The sequence below is a fragment of the Stegodyphus dumicola genome, chromosome 9 (assembly GCF_044657685.1).
Source record: "Stegodyphus dumicola isolate Sdum_Otavi_A_Nest chromosome 9, ASM4465768v1".
Taxonomy (NCBI): domain Eukaryota; kingdom Metazoa; phylum Arthropoda; class Arachnida; order Araneae; family Eresidae; genus Stegodyphus; species Stegodyphus dumicola.
The window spans coordinates 82695939-82723135 of record NC_140776.1 but is presented as its reverse complement, the minus strand read 5'-3'; the positions used below and the strand labels follow the sequence as shown (position 1 = coordinate 82723135).

General features: G+C 32.1%; 1 protein-coding gene across 1 annotated transcript in view; it reads right to left on the bottom strand.

The window, feature by feature from the left end:
• Nucleotides 1-25633, bottom strand: part of LOC118194225 (adenosine deaminase-like) — a 56291-nt gene extending 30658 nt beyond the window's left edge. Inside the window, exon 1 of the mRNA XM_035365443.2 lies at nt 25478-25633. Coding sequence (XP_035221334.1) covers nt 25478-25525 — 48 coding nt within the window. The 5' untranslated portion in view covers nt 25526-25633. The remainder of the gene's footprint in view (nt 1-25477) is intronic.
• Nucleotides 25634-27197: the final 1564 nt, after the last annotated feature.

The following is a 27197-nucleotide window of genomic DNA, read 5'->3' as shown; positions in this document are numbered from 1 at the left end:
ATTAAGTTTTGATGAATTGATAGCGCAGTTAAATTTAATGTATTGTTAAAATTAAAATTCTATCGAATAACACTGCAGTAATCCATCTATTCTATTGAAGTGAAATCTATCTCTTCAGTACATTTTCAGTCTAGTAGGATCTGAAGAAAGATCTGATTTAAGCTTCTGCACATAGCAGAGTTTTACAAGTTACCAACAAAGAAATCTCCTTCAAGTTATTTAATTTGATGCTGATTGGGTGAAAGCATAACATCTCAATTTTTTTTGCAAAAGGAAAGAAACATCGCGAATCAAAAAGGAATGTTTCAAATATTGTAAAGGTAAGGTATTTGATGTTAAAAGAAAATCCGCAAAGTTAAAAGACAGTTACAAAATCATTAAAATACTCAGAGTTAACTTTAAACAAAGTGATTAATGCTGATTTGAATCTTAAAAAGGCGAAAAAATGTAATGTGCATCGTCTATCTCAGCCACATATTGCCGATAGCAGAACCCGCTGAAAAATTCTTTATGAGAAATATTTATCCGGGCAAAATTGGAAACTGTTGTCACAATAGATGAAACGTGGGTATATTTAAATAATCGCAATAAAATAGATTTATTTATCATCGTCTAAGAGAAGGAAAAGACTTAGAACATAGTTCAAAGAATGTAAAGAAAGTTTTTCAAAGGGATTTATGATTGTTTCTGGTTTTTTGCATAATGGCAAATTAAAAATAAAGAGAGTAGAGAAAAACTTTAAGATCAACTCCATGTATTATCAGGAACATATTTTATATCCATTTTTCAAATATGAAATAACTTCCTTTTACCTTGTCTTTGTGTCATCAAAGACAAAGCAAGCACCCTCACGTCAAAATCCACTGCTAATTTCTTGGAAAAAATGGAACAAGAAACGTGTATCAAGGCCAAACCCTTCATTCATATCCTACTAAATTCTCCTGATGTATCATTCACGGATTTATGCGCTTTTGGACTTTTCAAAAGTGGATTGTCCAAATGTCGACTAACAACCCTACTTGAACTCTGGAAAGCTGTTCAAGAGGAATGGGATGAAACCTCTTCCGATATTACAAAAGGCTTTATTGTCTAGGAAATGAAATAACGGTGTCGAAAGACTGTGAACGATAAGGGTTATCAAACAGAATATTTGAAATAAAAAATATTTAGCTAAAATATTTCTGTAAATACAATGAAAATAGTCTAAAATATATGCTAACAGCATTTTTATTATTACTACTTTTAATTCAGTTTCCCATTTGCAATGTGTGGGTATTGATTTTTGTTTTTTCTACAATTTACTTTTATACTATTTGCCTTTTCCATATTTTCCATATGTAACCATAATTCTGATAATTACCATTTACCAACATAGTTTTGACAATTTCCCAGGTATGACTACATATAAGTTTCCTTATTTTTAGATATAAACATTTTGTAACTTCATTTTTTTGTTATTATCCGTATTATTATACTTTAATCGTTACTATCGTTATGTTTTCTTATTATTCGGTAATAAACTCTGCCCACGATTGGCTCTCGGTTTCTATAACCATATATAATATAGATAAACGTATGTATGTATGTATGCAAGTATATATATGCATGTATGTACACATAGATATATAAATAGAAATGTAACCTTTTAAAAAATTAATAACATTCTGTATATCTTGAAAAACTAAATCGTAGCTTACTATGTCTTGAGAAAAGTCACTCGACATGAATGATGATTTTATCCGTAAAGCAATCATTATTCGTGTGTAATGAGAGAAGAGAGCTGAAAATACTGATCTGAAAAGATGAGTATTGAATGAACTCGTGTGCGTGTTAAAACTGTAATATAATTGACAAATTTCTGACATAATACAAATTTATATGTTCTTTTTTGTTTTAACCTTAAGTAAAGGGCCGATTTGGCAACAACTCAAACTTCTATTTGTATCTAAAATTTATTATTGCTTTGTTTTTGAAGTTTTGCAGTGCACTCCAGAACTTTTAGTGTGTAAAGAAAAATATTCTTGTCAGCACTCCTTTCAGCATAAAAAAGTGTAGATCACTTGTATAAAATATCTGCAGCAAACATGGTATCTATCAACAGTCCCATTTTTCTTAATTCTGACATGTCAAGGAATACTACTACTTAAGAATAAAAAAAGACCTTGACTGAGAGTAATTTAGGTTTAATGTTTCAGCAGTAAAAGAAACTCATCTTTTCTATACAGGATTTTAAAATTGCTGTTTATTTCGAGTTTCGGAGATATCTTCAGAAGTGAAAGCCGATCCGTATTTGTCACTTTTAGGCTTGAAGGGGGCAGAAAAATAAATGTAAGAACTCTGCAATAAAAATTTCCCACGTCGATGTTATTTTGTTTATCATGTTCTTCTAAGTACTGAACATAATGATTTTCCTGAATAATAATAAAAAATTAACTTTTAGCTCGAAAACATATTATTACTGCATAATAAATGGACATTTAACCTATTAATATAAAGTTTCGCTGAGAATTAGTAATATTACCAACGCAATATAAGGACATTAAAAACTGAAATCTACAATGTTATATTGGTATATTGGGGTTTATAAAGTATTATTTAAACTCTAGTAAGCTCTATATTAAAATCTTTGATCAAGAAACTAAGCAGTGTGGAATTTCAGAAAATACTGTTGGGAAGTTTGCGTATATGTAAATAATTTTAGTGAGATTAAATGTGAAACTGTAGTATTTTCTTTTGTATAAAAATCATTTGTATAAAATCTATAGAATAAATTTTTATAAAATCAATTGAAACGAAGCTTCGAGGATTTCACGAGCAATCAAAATTCTAATTAAACAGTTGAAACAAATAGAATAATCTTAAATCTTTTTACTTTGTCCCTTTGCTCGCAAATAGATGTTGACGCTGGGAAGGCTGTCTTCTTAAATCCAAAAAGCTACTAAAAGTTTACACACACCATTTATTAATCATTTTACACACACACTCAAACTCAATACAGGAGACACTTAACGGAAAAACAGCATAGCAATAAATCAAAAAGAAGTTACAGTCATCCAAGTTTCTAGGTATGCGCAGATGCCCGGAGTTTAAATTGGAATCACTCCATTCTGTACTGTGGGGGTTGCGACATTTCCTCCCACCTTGCATTCTGGTGTAGGAATGCAACCGAAGTCTCAATACAAATTCAATCTCTGAGTTGGATTTATTATACGTCCATATCTAGATTTTACTACGGAACATTCCGGACTGAGTTCAACTTCAAGAGGATAAAGTCTTTGGCAGGGTCTTAATTGTCACTCATGTCCGTAAATTAAGGATAATGCAAAATCAGGCAAAGGAAGAGTTAGAAGCAAAACAAATTTGACTTATTTGTAAAGCTTATTTATAAAACAAAAGGTAAAGAGCAAAAAAATATGCTATATGTTTGATATTACTAAACAAATTAGCGATTTTTTCTCCCTGGAGCAAATTACAAAGAAAACCTATTTACAAAAAACCAATATTACATGGTTGGTATAATTGTTAATACATTGTATGTCTCCCAGACGATGCAATACAGTACGTACAATGCCTAGGCATGCTGAGTATCATATTATCGATCTGATCTTGGGGGATATTACACCACTCAAAAAGCAATGCTCTCCGAAATTACGGTAGACATGTAGGAGGAGGTTGACGGGCTGCAACTCGTCGGCGAAGCATATCCCACACTTGCTCCACTGGATTCAAGTCCGGTGAGAATGCTGGCCAGTCCATACGGGAGATATCCTCCGATTGAAGGCATTCGCTTACGATGTTTGCATGGTGAGGACGGGCGTTGTCATCCATAAATACAAATTGTGCGCCCATGGCGCCCCGAAACAAACTTACATGTTGTTCCAGAACGACGTCCCGATATATTTGGCTTATCATGGTTCCGATCTGAACATGCAGGTCAGTTTTGGAACCCAGAATAATTCCACCCCAAACGAGCACTCTTGCACCACCGTAACAATGTCGTTCAATGATGTTTTCTTGGTGGTAACGGGTACCTGGAGCTCTCCATATGAAAGTCCGGCGAGAATCAGACTGCAAGCTAAACCTGGACTTGTCGGAAAACATCACACAAGCCCACTGGTGCGGTGTCCACAATGCATGCTCTCTACTCCAGGCTAACCGCAGGTGACAGTGAGTTGCAGTAAGTGGAATGCATCTGACAGGTCTACGAGCATATAGACCAATCTGCCCTAAGCGTCTGTACACGGTCTGCCTTGAAATTGTCGTGGCTTGAAAACCAGTGGCTGAAGAGAGCTGACGAGACAGGTCTGAGGCTGTGCTCCGCCTGTTTCTTTTGGCAGTAACTGCCAAATACCGGTCCTCATTCGTCGTTGTAACTGTGGGGCGACCTGTGCTGTAACGTCTACTCACATTACCATCATCTTGGAATCGTTGCCAAAGCCTGGAGATGACACTCTGGGCAATTCCAAGTTCGTCTGATACTTCCAGTTGGGTACGCCCACATTCCAGACGGTCGATAATTCTACCACGTAAAAAATCATCCAAATGCGTCCTTTGTGTCATAACTATTCGGTTACTGCACTAAAATGCTTATAAAGCGCCTGCGAACAATTTTACTTCTTTGCCTGTATTCTTTATATATCACTCTCTTGCACTCTCGTCATTGTGACGTACCACTGGTGTCATCTGGTTACTTCCTGAAATTTGCATATGATTCTTGAAGATGTGTGTAGTGATTTTACAGGTGATATATTTATTTTAGAGTTCGATTTCCGCGTGACTCCGAATTATCCTTATTTTATGGACATGAGTGTAGTTCGCCGTTTATAGTTTTTATGCGAGCAACACGAGTATTTTGGTCTTGTCCAGGATAAAGTTCAAGTATTCTGCCCAAAGGCCAGTCTGTTCGTTTGGTGTTGTCACTTCCAATGAGAACCTACTCTAAGGGTGGTTGGGTGTTTGCACTTGGAGTAAGATTTCAACTGACCCAGGTATTCTCTCCGAAATCTTTTCATCAGATTTCGTTTAAGTTTCTGATGATAACGAGAATGTTTTATTAAATGACTCGAATCGAAAACATTTAATTCAGGGAGAGATCCAGTACGTATTTCTTGTAAAAATAAAGATGGGGTTAATGGTTGTAAATCTTCAACATCCTCTGACAGATAAGTCAAGGGACGGCTATTGATTATATATTCTGCTTCACATAAAATGGTAACCAGTTCATCATAATGTAGTCGAGCTCGTCCCTGGTTTCTTCTTAAGATTTAGTCATTCCAATTAGTCGCTCCCACCATCCGCCCCACCATACGGCGGTAGGAGTGATGAAAATCCACTGAATCCGCTTAACTGAAACCAATTTCTGTACCTTTTGCCATTCTATCTGGTGGAAAATATTATTAGTTCCTACAATATTTGTACCGTTATCAGAATAAACATACAAGGGTCTTCCTCTTCTCGATACGAATCTTCGAAATGCTACACAAAAGGTTTCGGTGCTCAGTGATTGTACTAACTCTATGTGCACTGCTCGAATCACAGCGCATGTGAAGAGGACGAACCAAGCTCTCCAAGCTCTCCATTTCTTAAGTATAATGGCCCTACTAAATCAATTCATGTTATTTCAAACGCAGCTGCATTCTTTACACGATTTTTTGGCAAAGGGGCAGACATAACCTCAGCGTTGGAAACTTCAAATCTTCTACAATTCTTGCAATATCTCATAACGGCATAAGTTATTGAGCCGAAAGCTTCTAGCTGCATGCCTTTTAGTATTATCAGTTCAGCTTGTTCTTTTCCTTGACAGTCAGTTCTTGATAGAACCGTTCTAACTTAGACTTCTTGGCATTTGCTATGAAACGTTTCATCCAGGCAAACGTTCTAACTATCTTCGAGTAGGAAGAAAACCTATTGTGGTACCAGGGTATCTAACTTTTAGTATTGATCATGGCCGTCTTCCTTCTCTCTTGTCTACCGGAACATTGGAGAGCATTGCTTTTTGAGTGGTGTAATACCCCCCAAGATCAGATCGATAATTTGATACTCAGCATGCCTAGGCGTTGTACGGACTATATTGCATCGTCTGGGAGACATACAATGTATTAACAATCATACCACCATGTAATATTGTTTTTTTGTAAATAGGTTTTTTTTTTTATTATTTTTTATTTGCTCCAGGGAGAAAAAATTGCTAATTTTTTTAATAATATCAAACATATAGCATCTTTTTTTACTCTTTACCTTTTGTTCAATAAATAAGCTTTACAAATAAGTCAAATTTGTTTTGCTTCTAACTCTTCCTTTGCCTGATTTTACATTATCCTTAATTTTTGGACATGAGTGTAGTTAGTTTGTTGTTGTTTTAAGAGTTTGTTTAGAAACTTGATCTTGTTGACTGTAGCGAATTCGCGGATTAGCTTTCTTTAGCTGTTTTGAATTAAATTCTCTTGAACGTTTGAGTAATTAGAAGATAACTACTGTGAGATATTGTAATACTGCACGAATATTTAAGGAAATTTAAGCATATTTGTTGTGATAATAATAAATTTTTGTTCATTTTTCATTGGACTTGTGCATTCATTTCGTAACGAACCCATACGCACGCAACAATATGTATTAATAGATAAATGATGTTGTATGTGATTTAATGTTTCATTAAATTTGTTTCTTTTTCAAGATGAGTTGCAACTTGCCCAAAACACCCTCCCCCATATATATATATATATATGATTATGATATTTGTGTAGAGGAGATTCATATATTTTAAATAGTGGCCTATGTTGTAAATGACAATGGCGTATAACTGCGCTCAAATGTAGCCGCCTTAATGATTTGAACACATTTTTTTTATATAAAACAATTCTTGAAAGGCATAGTTCTGTTATTAATCACACATCATAAAGTACTCAATCTGCATCCATTCTTCATCACATTCGCTAATTTGTTATAATTATATTATTGATGGAAGTCATCTAAGCCGGACAGCAAGTAACAGCAGGAGTATCATGTACCCCAGAAGAAAATTGACATAAGTGAAAAAATGATGGTTCCCATAATGCATTAGTTTCGATTTCAGTGTTCTGTGATTGGCTAATTAATAATTCTCCAAAATTTTGGTTCTCTAACTCTCTAACAGCTTATGTAAGTTATTTGCGTCAGAGCCTTATGTAACAGCCATACAATGGTTATTAATTTTTAAATGATATAGGTTCAAGAAAATTCTTATAAGTCGTTACTACTTTTAGGACAATAAAAGGGGAAATATCCAAATTAAATAGAGGGTTAGCAACTAGTGCAAATTAAAGTTAGTATTTTGCTTTACATATTTTTATCTTATTTATATATGTGACATACACTGAATGTAAATAAGAAATTTGCAATCCAGTTCTTTAGACTGCATCAAATGTTCACTCAAATACTTTGAAAATAGATTTTAGAAACTTCGAACAGGGTCATTTTTATTTGTTATTTGATTACTTCAGATTATATACCGACCTGTCAATAGAAAGATTCATTCATCTAAAATACTGCGTATGCATTTTGAAAGATTATTAGGAAAATAATAGCTTTAAAAGTCGTAAGAATGCTTATATATGAATATGAATGCTTATATGTTAATGAAAATCGTTATCAAGAGATTTCTCAGAAGAGACAGAGATGCGGAATGTTTCCTAAATATTTTAATGAGCAAGATATGATACTGTTGCGTTTTTTTTTTTTTCTGACACCAGTTGTTAGGTTATTTTCTTCCTTCACGTTCGTACAGGGTTCGTGAGGATTTGAGTGAATAATGACGACACTTGATGATGCAGTATCGAAACACTTTATTTAGCCAATATTAATCAGGACAGCTCCAAAACACTTTTACAGTCGTCGAAGATCTACTATAAACACGCTGGAACAATCAGCGACACAGCCTTCACACTGTCAGGCAATAACGATGGAAACAGCTTCACTGCAAAGCACCAGAGTACAGCTCTCGACTCTGCTCGGTCGTTCTCGGAACTCCACGTACTCTCGAAACTCTCTCTCTCCATGCTACAACTCACGATGCACTCAACGACACACAGAGCACAGCTCCCGACTCTTCGGTTCAGTTGTTCCCGGAGCTCAACACACTCTCTCGACGATGTACTAACCGCGATACACTAAGAGATTCTTTCGATGAACTCGGAGACCCATTCGGCACCCATTCGGAGACTGACTAACTCGAGACTAGACGAGGCACACTGATTCGCCCTGACTGCGGACCAGCAGGGTTTATATAGCTTTCGGCTTGTGTTCGAGAACATTCTGGGCTAAACCGGTAAGAATTCGTTCCAGAAGATTCTCCATCCGTCCATGCCATGTCGCCAATTTTGTCGCCAAATGGGCGATTTCTCGCCAAATGTGGCAACCCTCCCTTCCTTGCTATTTTATGGCAACCCTAAAACTGCTTTGAGGGGAAAGCCATTTTACCGCGCCTGTACATTTCGTAACAATACTTATGTTGGATTTCACTTTTCGTAAAATCCCTTTCATTTCATGAGCGTATATTTGCAGAAAATTAATCTTAAGTTTTCAATCATTTTTATTATTTTCAAATAAATTCTCGAAATTTAAATAAATTGCAGTATTTGCAGACTTTACATTTTGCCTCTTGAATGGAAAAATACGGAAATTCTGTCTTGTGCCTGCTTTTCTTTATCATGCGAAAAGTTTCATTATGATAGTTTAGTATCATAAATGTGATAATTTTGAAGGCATATAAGAATGCAGTATATATTTCATATTACTCTATTTCAGAAGATGTAAAATCATTAGAAGCGTAGTAATCTGAAACTTGTTTTCGTTCCTGCTAAATTCTTTATCGGGGTTTCATACACATAAAACAAAAATTTATGGAGATCATAAAAAGAAGTAAGATATCATGGCGGACCCGCATAAAGTTGCTGCAATTTGATGCTCATCAGGCTATTCAGTATTATGAGTCATGCAAGTGAGCACTGATCGTGATGTTATTTTTCGAAATGATAACTAAACGCGATTCAGTGACTGTAGTAAGTAAATGTCCTTGAGCGTAAATGAGAGAAAGATGGCGTTGAAAATAAAACTGCTACTGTTCAAGCTGCACGATTTCCTATTTCAGAATGAATAAAAGAACGATGTGGCTGAGGCACATAATTTTCCTTTGTATTTCTAATAAATATAATTTGATATTAATTAATGGTCATAAATTCTGAGATGCTACTACTGTTAGTGAAAACTATATGTAGGTAAAATCATTTCTTTTGTCTAATTTATCTGCTTGAAATCCGTAACGAAAGTGGTTTATGTCTGTTGGTTGATAAACCATCAAATTACTAATTTTGCAAATTAATAAAATATTTTCGTTTCATCAAAATGACTAATAACAAATAAAAATAGTAAAGACTAAATGATAAGTCAATGAAAACATATAAGTTAAAAAATTATATATACACTAGTGTGCAAAAATTAAGGACGAAGTCGAAAAATTAGCATATCAGCTGAATGAAGAGGCAGAGCGGACAGAAAGACCAATCAAGAGATTAAGTAAGGTGACGTACGGTAACACATGCTCATATATACAGGTAGACGTAATGGGGGAGTGTCTGAGTAGTATAAAGCATGTTGTCGGTGTAAGATCAGTATTTCTGGCAAAGAGATTGCACGCCGTATAGCAGTTAAAATCACACCGAGTTGCTGCCTCAGCGAGAAATGGAGAATAATCAATCTGTTAGACGACATCTGGATGCTTTTACCCGAGGTGGAATCATTGGGAAGTTGGAGGAAGGCCGCAGTGTGACAAATGTGGCTGCAGAGTTCGGAATTGCTCACAGCATCGTTTTACGACTTTGGAGACAATTTCAAACTACAGGAACAGCTATCCGGGGGTTTATTAGTGGTCGTCCACGAGGAACTACACCCGCAGATGACCGGTATATTGCCTTACAGGCCAGAAGAAACAGGCGACAGACAGCGGAAGAAATCACTAGACACACTACACAAGCGACTGGACGACCGATATCGCGTTTTACCGTGGCCAGAAGACTGCACGGTGGTGGTCTGTTTGCACGACGCCCTGTACGGTGTGTACCTCTAACGCCTGCCCATCGGAGAAGGCGTTCTCTGAGGTGCCGGGAACACCGGAATTGGAGAGACAATGAATGGGGACGAGTACTCTTTACAGATGAGAGCAGATTCAGTCTGAGTAGCGATTCTCATCGCATACTCATCTGGAGAGAGCGGGGAAGCCGCAATCATCCCTCGAACATCATTGAAAGGGACAGGTATGGAGGTGGCGGTGTTCTCGTTTGGGGAGGCATCATGCTTGGTAGTCGTACAGACCTTCACATCTTCGACGCAGGTTCAGTCAACGGGACCCGTTATTGTAACGAGATTCTTCTTCCATATGTGCGTCTTTTTAGAGGCGCTATGGGTCCGCAGTTCCTTTTCATGGACGACAATGCACCATGTCATCGCACAGTAGCTGCCGAACAGCTCTTAGAGAGTGAGGATATTGAACGTATGGATTGGCCGGCACGATGTCCGGATCTCAATCCCATCGAGCATGTATGGGATTTTCTAGGCAGACGCTTGGCAGCTCGTACCTTACCACCAGTAACGATTCCGGAGCTTCGATTGGCGCTGCAAGACGAATGGGCAGCAATGCCTCAACAACTCATTGACACCCTCATTCTCAGCATGGGCAGACGCTGTGAAACCTGCCTAGCAGTCAGGGGAGATCATATCTGCTATTAAAGACCGGATGTTTCTTTCTAGACACCCATCGCAGGGATGTTTCGGCCTTCAGATCGCTCCATGCTACTTTTTCAATAAAGCTTCTTTTTATCCCTCTGATTTCTCTTTTAGTAAGTGTTGCTTACATTACTCATGTCCTTACGTATTGGGGATCTTACGGTATTAAATGTGTTGATTTGGAAAGCTTTTGTACAATGTTATATTGAAAAAATCGTCTCGTCCTTAATTTTTGCACACCAGTGTATATACTGAATGCTATTTGAGAGGAAAAATAATAGACTGTCGTTTATTTAATACTGAGTATTTTTAAACAATCTTGCAACTACATTGAGTGTTCTAAAAAATATGCAGCAGCTTTATTTCCTCAACGTGAAGCTGGACCCTATATTTCTAATTACCAATTTTAATGTAATAAAACAGAGAAATTTATAGTAGTTTCTATATCGCGAGCAGAAAGGTCAGTACACATAAGAACTAGCATTTTATATGATCCTCTGCATCAAAACTTCTAATCACTTAAGTATTTATTATGCTTTATTAATCAAATGAAAAGTTCGATGATTTGAAGTATAAAATTTCTAATTTTTCGGCTAAATTTAAACGAGCAACTGCGAAATAAAAGTTGCTCATCTTCGCGATGAATACGTTAAAACACATTATTAAATTTAATGCTAGCACGATGAAAATATTAAAATATGAAATTTGCAAAAACCGCACATAACAAAGATTTGCATTCATTTCTTACAGTGTAATAAGTGTTTTACTTTGTGTAATTTTGGCTATACTGTGACTTTATAAAACGATTTTTTTTTTTTATTTACCAACATCACCCACTAATAGCGGTAAATTAATTTATTAAAAATCTATACCTTATTTTCAAAAGCCTGGTAACCATAATTACACATATAATATATATATGTATATATATACGTAATAATATATATATGTATATATATACGTAAAATATAAAATATGATAGAATATTAAAGAAACTACTAACTTTGATTTGGCAATAGTTTTTTTTATTCCTCATTTTAATTTCGAAATACCCTCTTTCTGGAACTTAAAGTACGTCATTTGGATTGGCCATTGCGCCATAATGTAAGAGTGGCATTGCACACTGTAAAAAAAAATCTGTAAAGTTACTAAGAAAAGTCGTGGAAACTGGGATGCCATGGATTATTTGAGTAATCAAAACAGGAATTTTCTTAGTAACTTTACAGAGATTATACCTGTAATGGTTACAGATGTTTGACATGTAATGTTACAGGAAGTTATTCTGTAGGCATAACAAAGTTTTTGTATGTTGATTACCGAAGCATATGCCTGTAAAGGTTACAGATCAAAGATCTGTAATGTTACAGGAAATTATCGTGTAAGTATAACATGTTTTTCATATGTGATTTACCAATGTAAACATCTGTAAAGATTACAGGAAATAATAGTGTAAGTAGATCGTAATTTTTGAATGTGAATTACTAAAGGGAATATTTGTAGATTACTAGTGTTCTGCTTGTAAGGTTATTGCAAGTGATTATGTAAGAACATGTATTTTCATGTGAAATTTTACAGGATATATATGTAAAAGTTGCAGATAATTTACTTAAAAGTTCTTCCAAATAATTATGCATATAGAACATATTTGTCTTATACAAAATAGATGTATTCTCAAATATTAAATATTTTGATTGTAATATTACTATAAATAATTACACATGTAGAACATATGTTTTATGTGAAATGTCTACAGCTACTGCTTGTAACAAAATATGCTGCATTTATTTATTTGTGGGGAAAGGGAAGTTATGTAACTTTAAATATTAAGTTTTTTTAAGGAAAAATACCTTAGATTTTCTAAAAGATATACAACATTTTCTTTCAAAATATTCCCAATGTTAAAAAGAAGCTCAAATTTTATGTTTTTCTTACATCTGCATTACTTTCCTTTATTGAATTTTAAGACATCTCAAAGTTACATATGCATCACGAAATAGCTGGAAAAAAAACTTGTGTATTACACTTAATGGTTTTTTGCCAATAAATTAGTAATGTTCTAGAATTCCCCAGCTGAACACTGGTAGTTCGGTCCGATGTTCAAATCCCGCGAATGGGCTGGTTGTATGGGTATTTTCAGGGTTTTCTCCATGTGTAACATGTATATAAGTCAGTTTCCCTTCGAAAGTCCTCCACAAAGGCAGATAGTCCTAGTGTGCTTTGCCATACTTAAGTAAAACCAAATCATTCTCCTTATACCCAACAGTGTAATCTAAAGAGACTGCAATTGGATATGATTACAGTAAAAAAATATTTTAATGAAATTGTTTCAATAAACAATTCTAAATATTTTTTCAAATTCTAAAAAAAATTACTTATGTAACTCAACAATGAACTTAAATTCAGTTATCACAAGCTATCCAAAATTATTTTCATGCTTAATTGCATTATTCATTTTAATTACAACATATAATTCTTTTAGGCATAAATGCTTTTTAATCTCTTCTGCTACTTACCATTAATTGAAATAATAGATTAATTAATCGGACAGTTGTACAGGTATTTTCCCAGACTTAAAACTTTATTAATAAATTACATTCTTCTCATTGAATACAAAATTGAAGAATTAGTTAGTCCTAAATTTAATTTTTCAAGTATTCCTTCTACTAAAACATTTATTGCCTACAGGCAGCCAGACAGTAAGCTGAACACTAGCATTTGGCTCTAGATTTAAATCCTAGAGAATGGGCTGCCTGTGTAAATGTTTGTGTAACATGAAGTTTTCCTTAAAATATTCCTTTCCTTGGACAGATGGCCCTCTCTTGCTTTGTCATATTTCAAATAATTAATTCAAGCATTTAATGTAGGTATGACTTCACAACTTCGTCCCAAATTCTAACTGAAAAATTGAACAGAATCCCCTGATACTGTGTCTATAATACATGATGAATATAGAATGATCTTAAAAATTTAAGAAAATATAATGTATTTGGAAATGCCTTTATCCTATAATTATATTTTTCTCTGCTATGCCTAGAAAATTAAGAAAAGAATGTAAAAACTGAAGATAAAGAATTCAGCATTAATAATTGATATGATAGTAGTAATAAACTAAAAATTTTTAATGAAAAATTGATAATGCATAATGGCTCCTTAAAATTTTAATTTTCTATCCTACTATTAATGGAACTAATTTATCACTATAATCAAAATGACTCAGATTTTCTTTCTTTAACTGATGTCAAAAATACGATGATTATTTCAAAATTCCTGTGGATGATTTAATTGTTCTCAAAATTTTCTATTCATTTATCAAATGGTTCAGATTAATGTTTTTGTTATCATTATTTCAAACGACTTTAAATCTTCGGGAAAAATGCTTAAATCTTCATTCAACAAAATTATATTTTTAGATAGATTTTTATGGAATAAAAAATTCTGTAAGATAATATTCATTCACACAAGATATTAACTTAGTATTTGCTCATTACTTTACAAGTATTCGATGAAGCCTTTTAGTGTAACATACAGGTTACATAAGGAACCATTTCATTTTAACGTAATATTCCATAATCATATATTTTATTTCAAAAAATATCATATTTTGAAAATATTGGATATTGCAATGCATTTCACTCCTAACATATACAGCTAGCGTGAAGATCTATAATTAACAGTCAATATAATTCATAATAATGAATTTCGTTATGCATAACTACATCTTGCAAGATTAGATTTAGTTGACAAAAACTATTAAAGATAATATAAAAGATCTATTTGGTTAAAGCAATTTAATGCAGAAATGAAAATACTTTTAATACCATATATTAGTGGTTCTCAACCATTTTACCTTTGCTAGATCATGCCTCTCCTCCTTACCCAACTTGAAAAATAGATATACACTTATTTTGATTTTATTATATTTTAACGTTTTTATAAATTAAATAAGAAAAAGGTATGGAAAATGTTGATATATACAAAAACAGATCTTTTATTTAAAATACACAAAAAAAATGACTTATCCAAATGCTACAATGTATCTTCTACTGTAGATCTTGAAAATTGTACATACTGTGAAAAATGAATGTGACAAACAAAAATTGATTTAATTTTGCACACAATTCTTTTACATGCACATCAGTGAACACTGGGGGGGGGGACTCTTTATTCCAATACACAGAATATAGAAACAAAAATAGGTTTATTTTTATTTGAAAACTATCCAAAAGGAAAATAAAATAAAAAAATAGGTAAAATTTATATTATTGTTATTTTTAATTATTCATAGTTGTGAAGGTGCAGTCCTCTTCTTCTTAGGATTCAAAGCATGGCTCCTAAATAAAGAAAAAATCACATTCGTTAGAAGTACATAACATATTCTAAATTTGTTATGTGATATTTTAATTTAGAATCTCTTCATAATAATTGCATGCACTTGCACATATTCCAAATGATTTAAATCTTTTTTTAAATTAAATAATTAAATTGCAAACAAGATTCCTTTTGATCCTTTCATGAAATCATAAATTGCATGTATCATCCATTTTTGAAGCAAAAACAGTACAAATTTAAATAATTCATTTTTCAGAAAATAATTTGAGGTTTATTAGATATTTACTATATTTATTTGTAATATAAAATAAATCTGTAAAGTAGTTTTAATAATGATCATATTTTTTTTTTAAGATTAATTTCTCTAGAAATTGAAATGTATTAAGGTAGCACTTCTCAATCTGTGGATCATACAGCTTGCCCTCATGGTCCTCCGAAGTTTCCGAAGGAGACAAAAAAATTTAGTTGAAAAATCTCAGAGTTTAAAAAGTTACATATGACAATCATCTATCACCTTTTCTCGTAAGATAGACATTTTATGAAATTTATTATTGGTTACCCTACTTACAGACTTCCCACTCAGTCTTAGCAGTAAAAGATGGATTTAAAGCACTATAACTGTGGTACTTACCACCATATATCCAAATATACTATCATATATCCACTAAGACTGTGGTCTTACCACCATATATCCAAATATACTATCATATATCCACTAAGACTGTGGTCTTACCATCATATATCCAAATATAGAAGAGCCATGCAAGAATTACAAATCATCCTTCTCATTAATAATCTTGAAATATTAGAAATATAACTAACTTTTTTTCAATGGACTTAATTATGAAATATAACGGATTTTAATTATATATTAAAAATATAAGTGTACTAGTAGTAATATATGCTAAAAAATAGCTTTCGAAGGGAACAGCAGCAAGGTGATTCACAAATTATGATAATTCACATAATCTCTATTCGAAAAAAGTTTGAGAAACGCTGAAACAGGAGAATAATTAAATTATGGTTAATACTGGTAATTTCAGCCATATGCTTTAAGCTTGATGATCAACATTAAAAAATTCTCAGAAAGTGTTAGATCAAAAACTACTTTTTCACATAATATGAACTTATACGTAACAGCATTTAATACTTAGCTCACTGGCAAAATATACAAAATTTTGAAATGCAAGTATATATATATATAAGGCCAATAATATAGTTATCAACAATTAATGCATGAACTTCAATACTTACACAATTAACAAACACATGAACAATGATGTTACATGCATTCATCCTCTGAATTAACTAGTCAATTTGGGTATTTTCTATCTTAGATGTCGCAAAAATTGATCGTGGATTTAATATTTTAAATGTTCCTCTCATAGACATTTTAATACTTGTATTTTTTACATAGAGTGTCATCTTTAGTTTTACAGATATTCATTTGTTCACTTATTATGATTAAGTTTTACAGACAGAACAGATGATACCTGATTACATTAAGTGGTATTTAAGACAGAAACTTACTTACTGGTACTTAACACAGTTGCTAGAAAAATATTACATAGTGAAAGACAGGGTACAAAGTCAGAATCTGAAAACTTATTGACTTACACTAAGCTATTTAATGCTTGAAATATTTATGATTAGATAATATCTTTTACATCATCAATATCTAACAGTGATATGATATACTTTAAGTATACAGTAAAACCACTCTATAACCTTCCATAATTTTGTACAATTTTGATATTTAATGGAGGTGGTTACTTCACAAAGCATGATTCTCAGTGATAATTAATATCAATGTTTGTATCACCAGAATACTTGACATAGTCACTTAAAGAGGTATAGTTGCTAAGAAAGGTTTTTCTATACTTCAAACAATGGTTTACATATTTTAAAAAGTATTGTTACGAATTTGGTATTTAAAAAGCTAATGTTAGTTCAATTATAAATTAAATGGTTTTATTTCTCGCGCAGTGCAGCGCGTGACGAATATTAAAAGAAAGCTAAGCCGGAAAAATTAAAAATACAAGAGCGCGTGCGTTAAATAAATAAATATCTCTTTTTGATTTCGAGAAAGTGCTGGAAAATTCTAGCGCGTGATTTTAAAATCTTATAAAAGGAGGAAAACATCTCAGTTTGTAGTAGTTGCTTAATTTATTGTTGTTTAGAAAACTGCTCTTGTTGATTGTAGCGAATTCGCGGATTAGCGTTCTTTAGCTGTTTTGAATTACGTTCTAATGGACATTTGAGTAGTTAAAAGATAACTACTGTGAGATATTGTAATACTGCATGATAATTTGAGAAAATTTAAGCATTTTTGTTGTGATAATAATAAATTTTTGTTCATTTTTCATCGGACTTGTGCATTCACTTAGTAACGAATCCGTACGCACGCAACAGTATATTTTTCTGACACTGTTATTTAAAAAGTGTATAACTCCTTCTACTCTTAAGCATAAAAATTTGAAATTTTTATGCTTAAGAGTCATTCATTCAGTTGTAACTTACAGGAAGATATCTTAAATGCCTAAAATGTTTTAATTTATGAAAAACAGCAGTTAGAGTATATTGAAGGGTGCTCCCTGTATTATCAAGGGAGCGCAAGTTTGTGCAATTCTCTGATGTTTTCTTAAGTGAAAATAGGTCGATGTGTACATGGATAAAGTCAAGGGACTGCGCGATGCCAAGTTTGTACAATTCACAGATTTTTTTTAAGTGAAAATAGGTCGATGTGTACATGGATACCGAGTATGTGCAATCTCTTGTCTTCGCGTAGCGGCGGTTTTTGGCACACAAATCGTCGCTACACAAGCCAAAATAACATGGTCAAAGAATTGCACAAACTCGGTATCCATGTACTGCCAAAAATCGCCAAATTTTGCCAAGGGGCACCCATAAATATGCTTTTACCAAAACAAACTTTAAGGCATACTGTCAATTACATTTTAAATTCCAGTGATTTTTCAACACTAGTTCAAATACTCTAAGCATATGTTTGCATAAGTTACATAACTTTTGCATCAGCAAAATTTATAATATTCAGCAAAATTTTAATAGCAAATATGAACTATGAAAAAAAATATTTGAGCTTACCTTGACCCTTGGATTTACTAAATCTATGACACTTTTAACGCCAAAGAAATTCGATGACCGAAAATACGCGATGATTTATTTAATCTGGTTTTAAAATGGGTCATTTTAAGTTTGGCTATATCAACAACATATTACTCAGTATTGTTGGATAGTGAATTTGTAATTCTTTTTCATTCTTGAAATATATACACATGACAGAATTGGAATAAAAATTTTAGGTTTTTCAGATGAACTCATAGATTGAACTAATTTGTTGAATTTTATCAAGTAGTTCTTAAAAATACAACTAACGATTAATTAAAACCAACTGCAATTCAAATGGATACTCTTTGTCAAAAAGGAGCAGTAGAACTTATTTTAAACATTCAGCAATAAATAGTTTTCTGAATATATTTTTTAGCGTAACGGCAGTTTCAAACATAATAAAGAGAACAACATTCATTCTAATGAGGATAATTTTGAAAATAATTCACATTAAAATATATCTCAAAGAGATTTTTCAATGAAAAGACGACACAAAAGAATTATTCTCAAAAAATACATGTTATCTCAGATATAGAAGAAATTTGGCATTGAGCTGAGTATTGAAATTAATATATGCAACTGACGTATCATTACTAATATTTCCATGATTTGATATTGAATGCTATAACTATTAAATATTAGCAAATGCATTTTATAATGAACTTTGCACCAAAATTTATAGTAAATTTATATGTAAATTTACATTGTAAGTACTAGAATGACTGTTGTACCATTTTATTAATATTTTACTTTTCAACAAGCATAAAGGAAAAAATAGAATTTTTTTTCTTTAATGTTCCTAGTATGTTACATCATAGTTAAAAATATGTCAAAGTCACGGCATTTCGATTGCCTTTTGTAAATGTTGGTTATAATGTAACTTAAAGATGCTTTATAAGTTGGTAAAGACTGTCCTGGATTAAAACTATCTTTAACACAAAAATAATATACATTGAATACTTTTACAAATATGTAATTACTATCCGACTATATAATCTTTTAAGGCGAACTTATCGCATGTATTAATGAAATGATATTCCATTTTTAATGTATGTTAAGTTATTTTGTCGAATTTTTTAAATATATTACATTTATTTTTTCTTTTTCGTTGAGATTAATAATAACATACATAGTGTAATAATGCTCTGAAAAATATTCTAAAGCAGTTCACGCTGGGTTTAATGATAACATGTATGGAATAATAATGTTACATCTGTCAACAAAATGAAAAATATGAATATTCTAACGCGATATGTTTTAAAAGATACATAAATATTTAACATGAGAAATTATTAGACTATAGATAGAACATTAATATTAAGCTTATTTGTTTTTAAACTAACATATTAACAAATTTGTTTCTGTTTATAAATATGAGCAGTTTAACTGCAGACACCTGCAGATGTAACGAATAAAAGTTGTTATTTTACTAAATGGAACACAAGCTCTGTGATTTGAACTCTAACAATAATTCAACACAGGTTTATTTAGGAGCATTAGAATTATAAGCTAAACATTAAAAGAATTTAATTATAGATAGTGTAAAGAACATAACAAATACATTACATAAAATTAGTAAAATACACGTCAAACACTATTTCGAACTTACCTCGACCATAGCAAAAATAATGGCTAACATGGCGACTATCGTTGAACTCTCCCGCTAAGACGCTGTTTTTCCACCTTCTTCCTGATTGGTTCTTCTCTCTAAGCCGTTTTAAGCCACGTGATCACACGCTACGGACAAAATCCAAGCAAAACTTCTTGAAAAATTCTTGTAGAGTTTACAGTTTCGTTTGGTTCTGTGTTCGTTACAGGTATTTCCTTCGTAATTGTTCGCATTTCTGTAACTATACAAGACTTTTGTCTGTAAACTTCGAAGTTTTTTTTTACAGTGCAGATACTTTTATCCAATGGCGGCTCAAAATTTAAACAAAAGAACCATGTTTACAAATACCGCCGTTACTGTTTGCTCAGCCCTCTTTTTTCTAATTTGCTCGCTGCTTGCTTAAACATACGTACATCGTTCGCCGCTCCGATCCGTTCATTATCTAAGCATGTGCTAAAGACTACAAAATTCTGGAGTGCATATCGCATCCATAATAATGTGTAAATAAGAATATGCGTAATAAAAAGTAATAAAATTAAGTGGTGAATCTGCTGCTATATTTGTGTCCAAGTTCAATCCTTCTACTACGTATTCTATCTGTATGGCAGCAACATTTATAATGATCTCGACCATGACTAAAAAGTAATTGATGTCTTCTCTCCCATAAGTCCTAAATTATTGCATATATATATAATATATATATATATAATGTTGTATGATCTTAAAATTCACTTAGTTCGAAAGCAAGTTATTCTAATACTTGAACGCAATAGCTGCAAAGTAAAATAATAATAATTTATTTACTAAAGAAATATTGATTATATTATCTCCTAATATTAATTTTAGTAGAAGTATCAAAAAAGAGTGAACCCAGGGGTAGGAAGTTTAATCCCGAAAATTGTTTTAAAGTAACTTGAATGTAAATTGTTAAAAATGTTTTACGGAGACTTGAATTAAATCATGAATAACAAAATTTCAAACTTTGAGAAAGAAATTAAATTGAAAGCAAGTAATTATTGCTATTGATCGGAAATTAGTTGACTTTTCAAGGGGAACAAACCAACTCCCGTTCAATGAACAATAATTAATAAATACGAAGGTGTTTTGTCTTTTACTCAAGTAATAATGGTGATGCCATTATTGAGGTGGTTTGTCTTTTACTCAAGTAATAATGGTGATGTCGGGGGACAAATACTCAAGTATTTTATCAATTTTACTACATAAATTCCTTTTCACTCAAAATTTGTATTAGCGAAAATGCTTAACTCGGAATGAGTTCTTTGGTACTCTACTTTGATACTAAATACCTTCACTTCACGGAACTATTTTTCCTAACTTAATTTGCCAGTTTGGCATCACCATTATTACTTGAGTAAAAGATGAAACAACTTCGTATTTATTAAGTATTGTTCATTGAACGGGAGTTGGTTTGTTCCCTTGAAAAGTCAACTAATTTTCGATCAATAGCAATAATTACTTGCTTTTAATTTAATTTCTTTTCCAAAGTTTGAAATTGTGTTATTCATGATTTAATTCAAGTTCCCGTCAAACATTTTTAACAATTTACATTCAAATTTCTTTAAAACAATTTTTGGGATTAAACTTCCTACCTCTGGGTTCACTCTTTTTAGATACTTCTACTAAAATTAATATTAGGAGATAATATAATCAATATTTCTTTAGTATATATATATATATATATATAAACACTCCTACAGTAGCTAGCTGACCTGAATCTCACGCAGCTTATGTGATACTTAATAAAAATATTACGTTTCACAACATCGTGGGAACGCATCGGCAGATCAGATGGACATCTATTTAGAATTTAAATGTGTTATATAGTTAAATGAAAATGTTAAATAATCGCAGAATATAATGGCTGAGCTAATAATATATAATAACACAAAGAGTGATACTAAAGGTCAGAGTTGCATAAATAAAGGTTAGTTTATTTGAGTATGGGAAAACATGTGGGGGCTATCAGAGAGACGCGTGCGTGGAGAATTTTCTATAGTAAACTGGCTCCTACTCCCTTATATATGGGCAGACATGAGAAAAATCATAAAAACCAACCATGCAACTAACCCGTTTGACTGCCTCCGAATCCAAAACGAATTACCAATACTAAGTTGTCTTTAACCGCTCGGCCACTGGAGGGGCTTCAGATAAACAGAGGAACGATACTTAAAAAAAGAATAAACTTGTAGCAGCTAAAGGTAGGAAAGGATCTGTACATAAATGAGTCTTATTCTAAAACTGCAAGGCCCAGTGAACGAGCTGCACTGGTTTTCGTGGTTTTCCCAGTATATAAATTTTTACGATCCAATTTCTTTTTTTAAAAAAATCTACCATGAGAGCATTCCTTTCCTTAGGCCTCGTATACTCGTATTATAAATTGACCTAATGTAAAATAGCCAATACCCTTATATAGGTCATCCGGTGGTATTCAAAACAAAACCGTTCATAAAAAAATTTTGCATGAAAATTCCTACATCTTTTATGGTAATTAATTTTTAACTTGGGGGGGGGGAGAAAAGTTTCAGAAAAATGTCAGCATGCTTACGCAAATACGAGTACGTTTTCTTCATTAATCAAAGTAGCAAACTAAAAACCATACTTTCATAAAAAGCGGCTCCGTATAAGAAGGCTGTTATTGTTATTAAAGTTGCTTTTCATGACAAAGCCTGATCTTCATTAAGACGCTAACATCTTTTGAAGGCTTAAAGGGATGTCAGCCATCTTATGAAGGTATCTCATTTAGATCACTTGCATACTTCTCGCACAAGCGGGGCTTCAATTCCCGCAGCAGCTCCGGAGATGCTCCAAATGAGACAAGCTCTGATACTTTATTTATCCTATAAATAAATCCTAATAATAATAGAAAATTACATTAATGCTGCAGCACTTTAGCACGTAGTAAAACTGATGCCGATCTTCACAAATGGCCGAATGGAAAAAACCGCTGAATACTTTAGTTTGATCCAGGTTCGAGCGCAGAAGAATGGGCTGGCTGCATAATTGGTTTTCGGTGTTTTCCCCGCGAGTAACATGAATGCGAGCCAGTTCCCCTTAGAAAGTTCTCCTCGAAAGCATCTCTCCCCTTTGGCCGATAGCCGTTATGGCTTTGCAATATTTAAATAATCTAACTAAAATTTATATCGGTTCTAAGCAATGAATTAATATTCAAGAAAACTTGAACTGAGAGAGAATATGCTATCTAAAATGTTATGCTTTCAGGCAGAGGAATTTTTACGGACTGTATCCATCTGGTCAAAGATGCTTTAAATGAATTAGAAACCAACACGAAAATAAAGATGTAGTTTCATCTCACCACAGAAAATATTGTTTAAAATAACTTCTTCCTTTCATCCTCGGCACCATTTCTTATTACTAATAATTTATACTCATTTTACATTTGTTTTATTTTTCCCTTTGATTTTGATGATATTATTTTTAATTTATTAATTTACTCACTATTCATTTGCTTTATTGTTTTACTAATTTGTATGATTATTTAATTTTCATCTATTTATTATTAAATGTAACTTAATTTTCAGTATATATATATATATATTTTTTATATCTTATACACTTTTAATTACATTTTATTTATTTTCGTTCACCGCTCTTCACAATCTTACACAAGGGTCCGGAACATCTATTTTTAGAAATCAAGCTCTGCAAACAAGGAGCTTGTAGCATTCTTTATTTAACTCTTCTATTAGAAGATACATAAGAAAGAGGTTAAAAAACAAAGCATCTAAAAAGAATAATCTTTTGCGACTGTTAAAAAATATTTCTTAAAAAGAGGCTGCTCGTCACAAATTTCATTTACTATCCATTATTTTATTAACAGGATTATTTCATTTATTATCCATTGTTTACTGATTTATTTCGGCCGATGTTCCAGAGTATAATAAAATGTTGTAATTAATCTTTATTAATTATTTGCACTAAACCTAAGATCCCAGGCCCGAATAAAGTGTGAGTATAAATAACCGAAGACATAGGGCGACAAGGTCTGTGAAGTTAGTTAGACTGGCACTTAAGAACACAGATATTTTAAATTCAATAATTTCTATTTGGCCAAAAAATTAGAGTTAAAATTAATATACATATATATTATTTGACTAGCACTTAATTTAGGAAGCGTGACAAATAAAAAGTAAATTAAAAAGTAATGAGGATTACAGACCGGGAAAGAAGTAAGAAAAAGAGTAAAGAAATAGGGAAAATATCGGTACATTCTGATTATCTGCACACCTTAGACCCCTCCCGGGTTTAAACATTCAGTAAAAATGTTGCATTTTTAGCGTATTTTAGATTATATAGGCTACAATAGCCAAGCCTTGCATGCATGTACCACCAGCGTATTTGAATACTCGATTTGTTTTGCTGAAGTTATTTGAAAGAAGATTCACAGGAAGCAAAAGAAAAAAACTGTTGCAAAGGAATTTTGAAGGCCGCAAGCTTCAAACAAATCCACCGACTATACATTTTTTTACTTCATAGATCTTGTTTCTTATTAACTGCTTCTTTTTACTATAATTTATTAACTAAGCAGTATCTTTGAGATGTAAAAATAGCCAAACAAGCGTTTTTCGATAATTCATAATTTAATCATAATTTCACTGATCCATTTAATTCGTAATTCATAACTTAATAAGATGCCAATGAGTTTTCGACGTTTTGTGGGGTGTCAGAAAATGGGAAAGTACTAAAATATTCTAACATGAATAGTTTAATAAATTCGAAGATACTTGTTTTATAAATAAAATGTATCAATGAACTCAAATATGTAATTTTTTTACAAACTCAATGGAAAATTTTAATTATAACAGAGTTCTTAAAAACAAAATATTTAGGTATTAATATTATACAAAAGGGCTTGAGTATTCGAGATTTTTCTGCTGTCTATGAATAAAATACAGTAAACAGTTTTATGAGGAATTTTCGCATTCCTGTACGAATGCGTTTGCGTAATTAATTATCATGTCCATCTGGCACTTAGAAGATGCGTGATTCGAATCATTAAGAGGTTGCAGTTTATTTCTCACATTTTTCGCCTCTGAAAATGTTCTAAACCCTGTACAGCTTTTTTTAAAATTTATTTAAGATTTATTACATAATAAAAATATATATTTAATAAATATTACAGGTAATGAATATAAGAATTTTTATCCATTACCTGTAATATTTTCACTCAAAATTTTCTGTTATTTGAAAATTCAAATTATATGAAGTTAAATTAAATGAAATAAAAAAAATTACTAATTCGATGCAACATTAAGTTAACGAAGTTTTGTAGACTGACTGACAGTAATTATTCATTTAAAGTGAGTGAAGATACGATTTAAAAGTCACTAAAACGAATTGCATTATTTTCTCGAAATTCACTCTTTGAATAAACGGTACTGAAATATGCAAATTTCTCATTAGCATTCTCTTAAATCACTGTTTAAAATACATACAAAATTATACGAATCTGCACTTATTCTAAAAAAAATTAATAATAATAATTTTTGGGCACGTTAAGTGTCACTACGAATCATAGCTATTTTTGTCTAGTAATATTTTCCTTTCTCTTTTTTAATGTCATTAAGAAAACAGTATACAGATTAATTAATTGGATTTAAAAAAGAAGAAGCTTACTTTGAACCTTGGCTGTTTAGCAGGATCAAATTCAATAAACCGTGACATTTTAATCTATCAAACGATTTAAACATTCAAATCCACAGTGATTTTAACCGTTTTCGTTTCAATCCCTTTACTCACTTATTGCATATTCCACTGAATCAACCGCCAATGGCATTTGCAATCTAGTAACTGATAATGTTTGCTACACTACTGCCATCTAGTTGAAATATTCAGCATTATTTGAAAAATTCTCTCAAAGATGCTTGAAATTTTACAACAAATTTAACGAAATATCATACAAAAAGTATTTTTTCGTAACTTTTACGTTAATGGCAACGCAAAAAAATCATCGTTGTTTTAATGCAGTATTTCAAAAGAAGTACTCGAACTTGTTACTTGATTAATATTCAAGGTAAACAACTTGGGTCAAGAAAAACTATTCATTTCTGTTCGGTAAATAACATTTTAATTAAGCATACATCAAAAAATTATTCAAATATGTCTACGTCTTTCGGCTTATGTCATAAACAACTCTAAAAATTAAAAAGAAAAAAGAATTGTACGAATTTTATCGAATAAAATGAAAGTAATTTTTTGGAGTAAAGCATTAGAATGGATTTACTAAGTGAGTACAAAAAGCAAATATAAATTCTCATTCTTGTTAATAGTTTTTAAAATTTTACAAAGATGCAGTTATGTAAAAAAAGTAAGCACTTTTATAAAAGAATTATAATGCATAGGAATATAAATAAAACTCAGAAGCAAATACTTATATAAAAGCTAATTATTATTCTTGATTATAATATGGTGTTTCTTCATGTTACTCTCAATACTCACGATTTTATCTTTTTCTCTTGTTATTTTGAATCCAACAGAAGTATTGACTTAGATTTGCATAAAATTAAATGTAAGATTAGCTTCAAAAAACTGTAACAGATTGATTTGAGCTGTGGATGCCAAAAGTAAATCTGAAATTTGGCATAGTATAATTTCAGATTCCCGAGGTGTTAAGCTTTGTGAATTTTTAAGTATTGTTGCGCGGGTACGGGTTCGTAATAATGCACAAGTCCCATAAAAAGTCAATGAAACAAAATGAACGTTTTCCTCACAGATATTCGTACAATATCAAAATATCACACATTAGTTATATTTTAAACTACTAAAACTTTAAATAGAACTCAATCCAAAGTACAGAGAAAGCTAATCCGATCTCACCGCGAATTCGCTACAATCAACAACAAAAACTTAGTTAAACGACTGAACTGAGAGTATATTGAGTATCGTAAAATTTACTCCTGGCCTATAACTACTGAAAGCTTTTACCAGTATATTGAAATTCATAACAGTAGCATTTGCTACGTTAAAAAAAAAGTGTAGTTATACTGACAATAATACGCATGCATAAATTTAACACTCAGATTTCTACATCTTCGCACCTTGAGTTGGGAAACTTCATAACTCAACAATCGCGTTACAAATCAAGTCTTTCTGGTATTTTGGTACCTATTCCAGATCGAGTTGTTGCAGTTCGTGTAATGGGTTCTGCAGGGTCTGCTATTCGTGCCTGGGATACTTCAGAATGACATACTTGCTTTCTTTGCATTTTAGCTTGAACATTCTTAGCCATTGCATATATAATCTCTAATGGAAACAACAGTTGTATCGTTCCCATTATTTCTCCATTAAGCTGTTCGAAGTTCCACGAGTCTGGTGGTTCTCCCTTTCCCATATAATA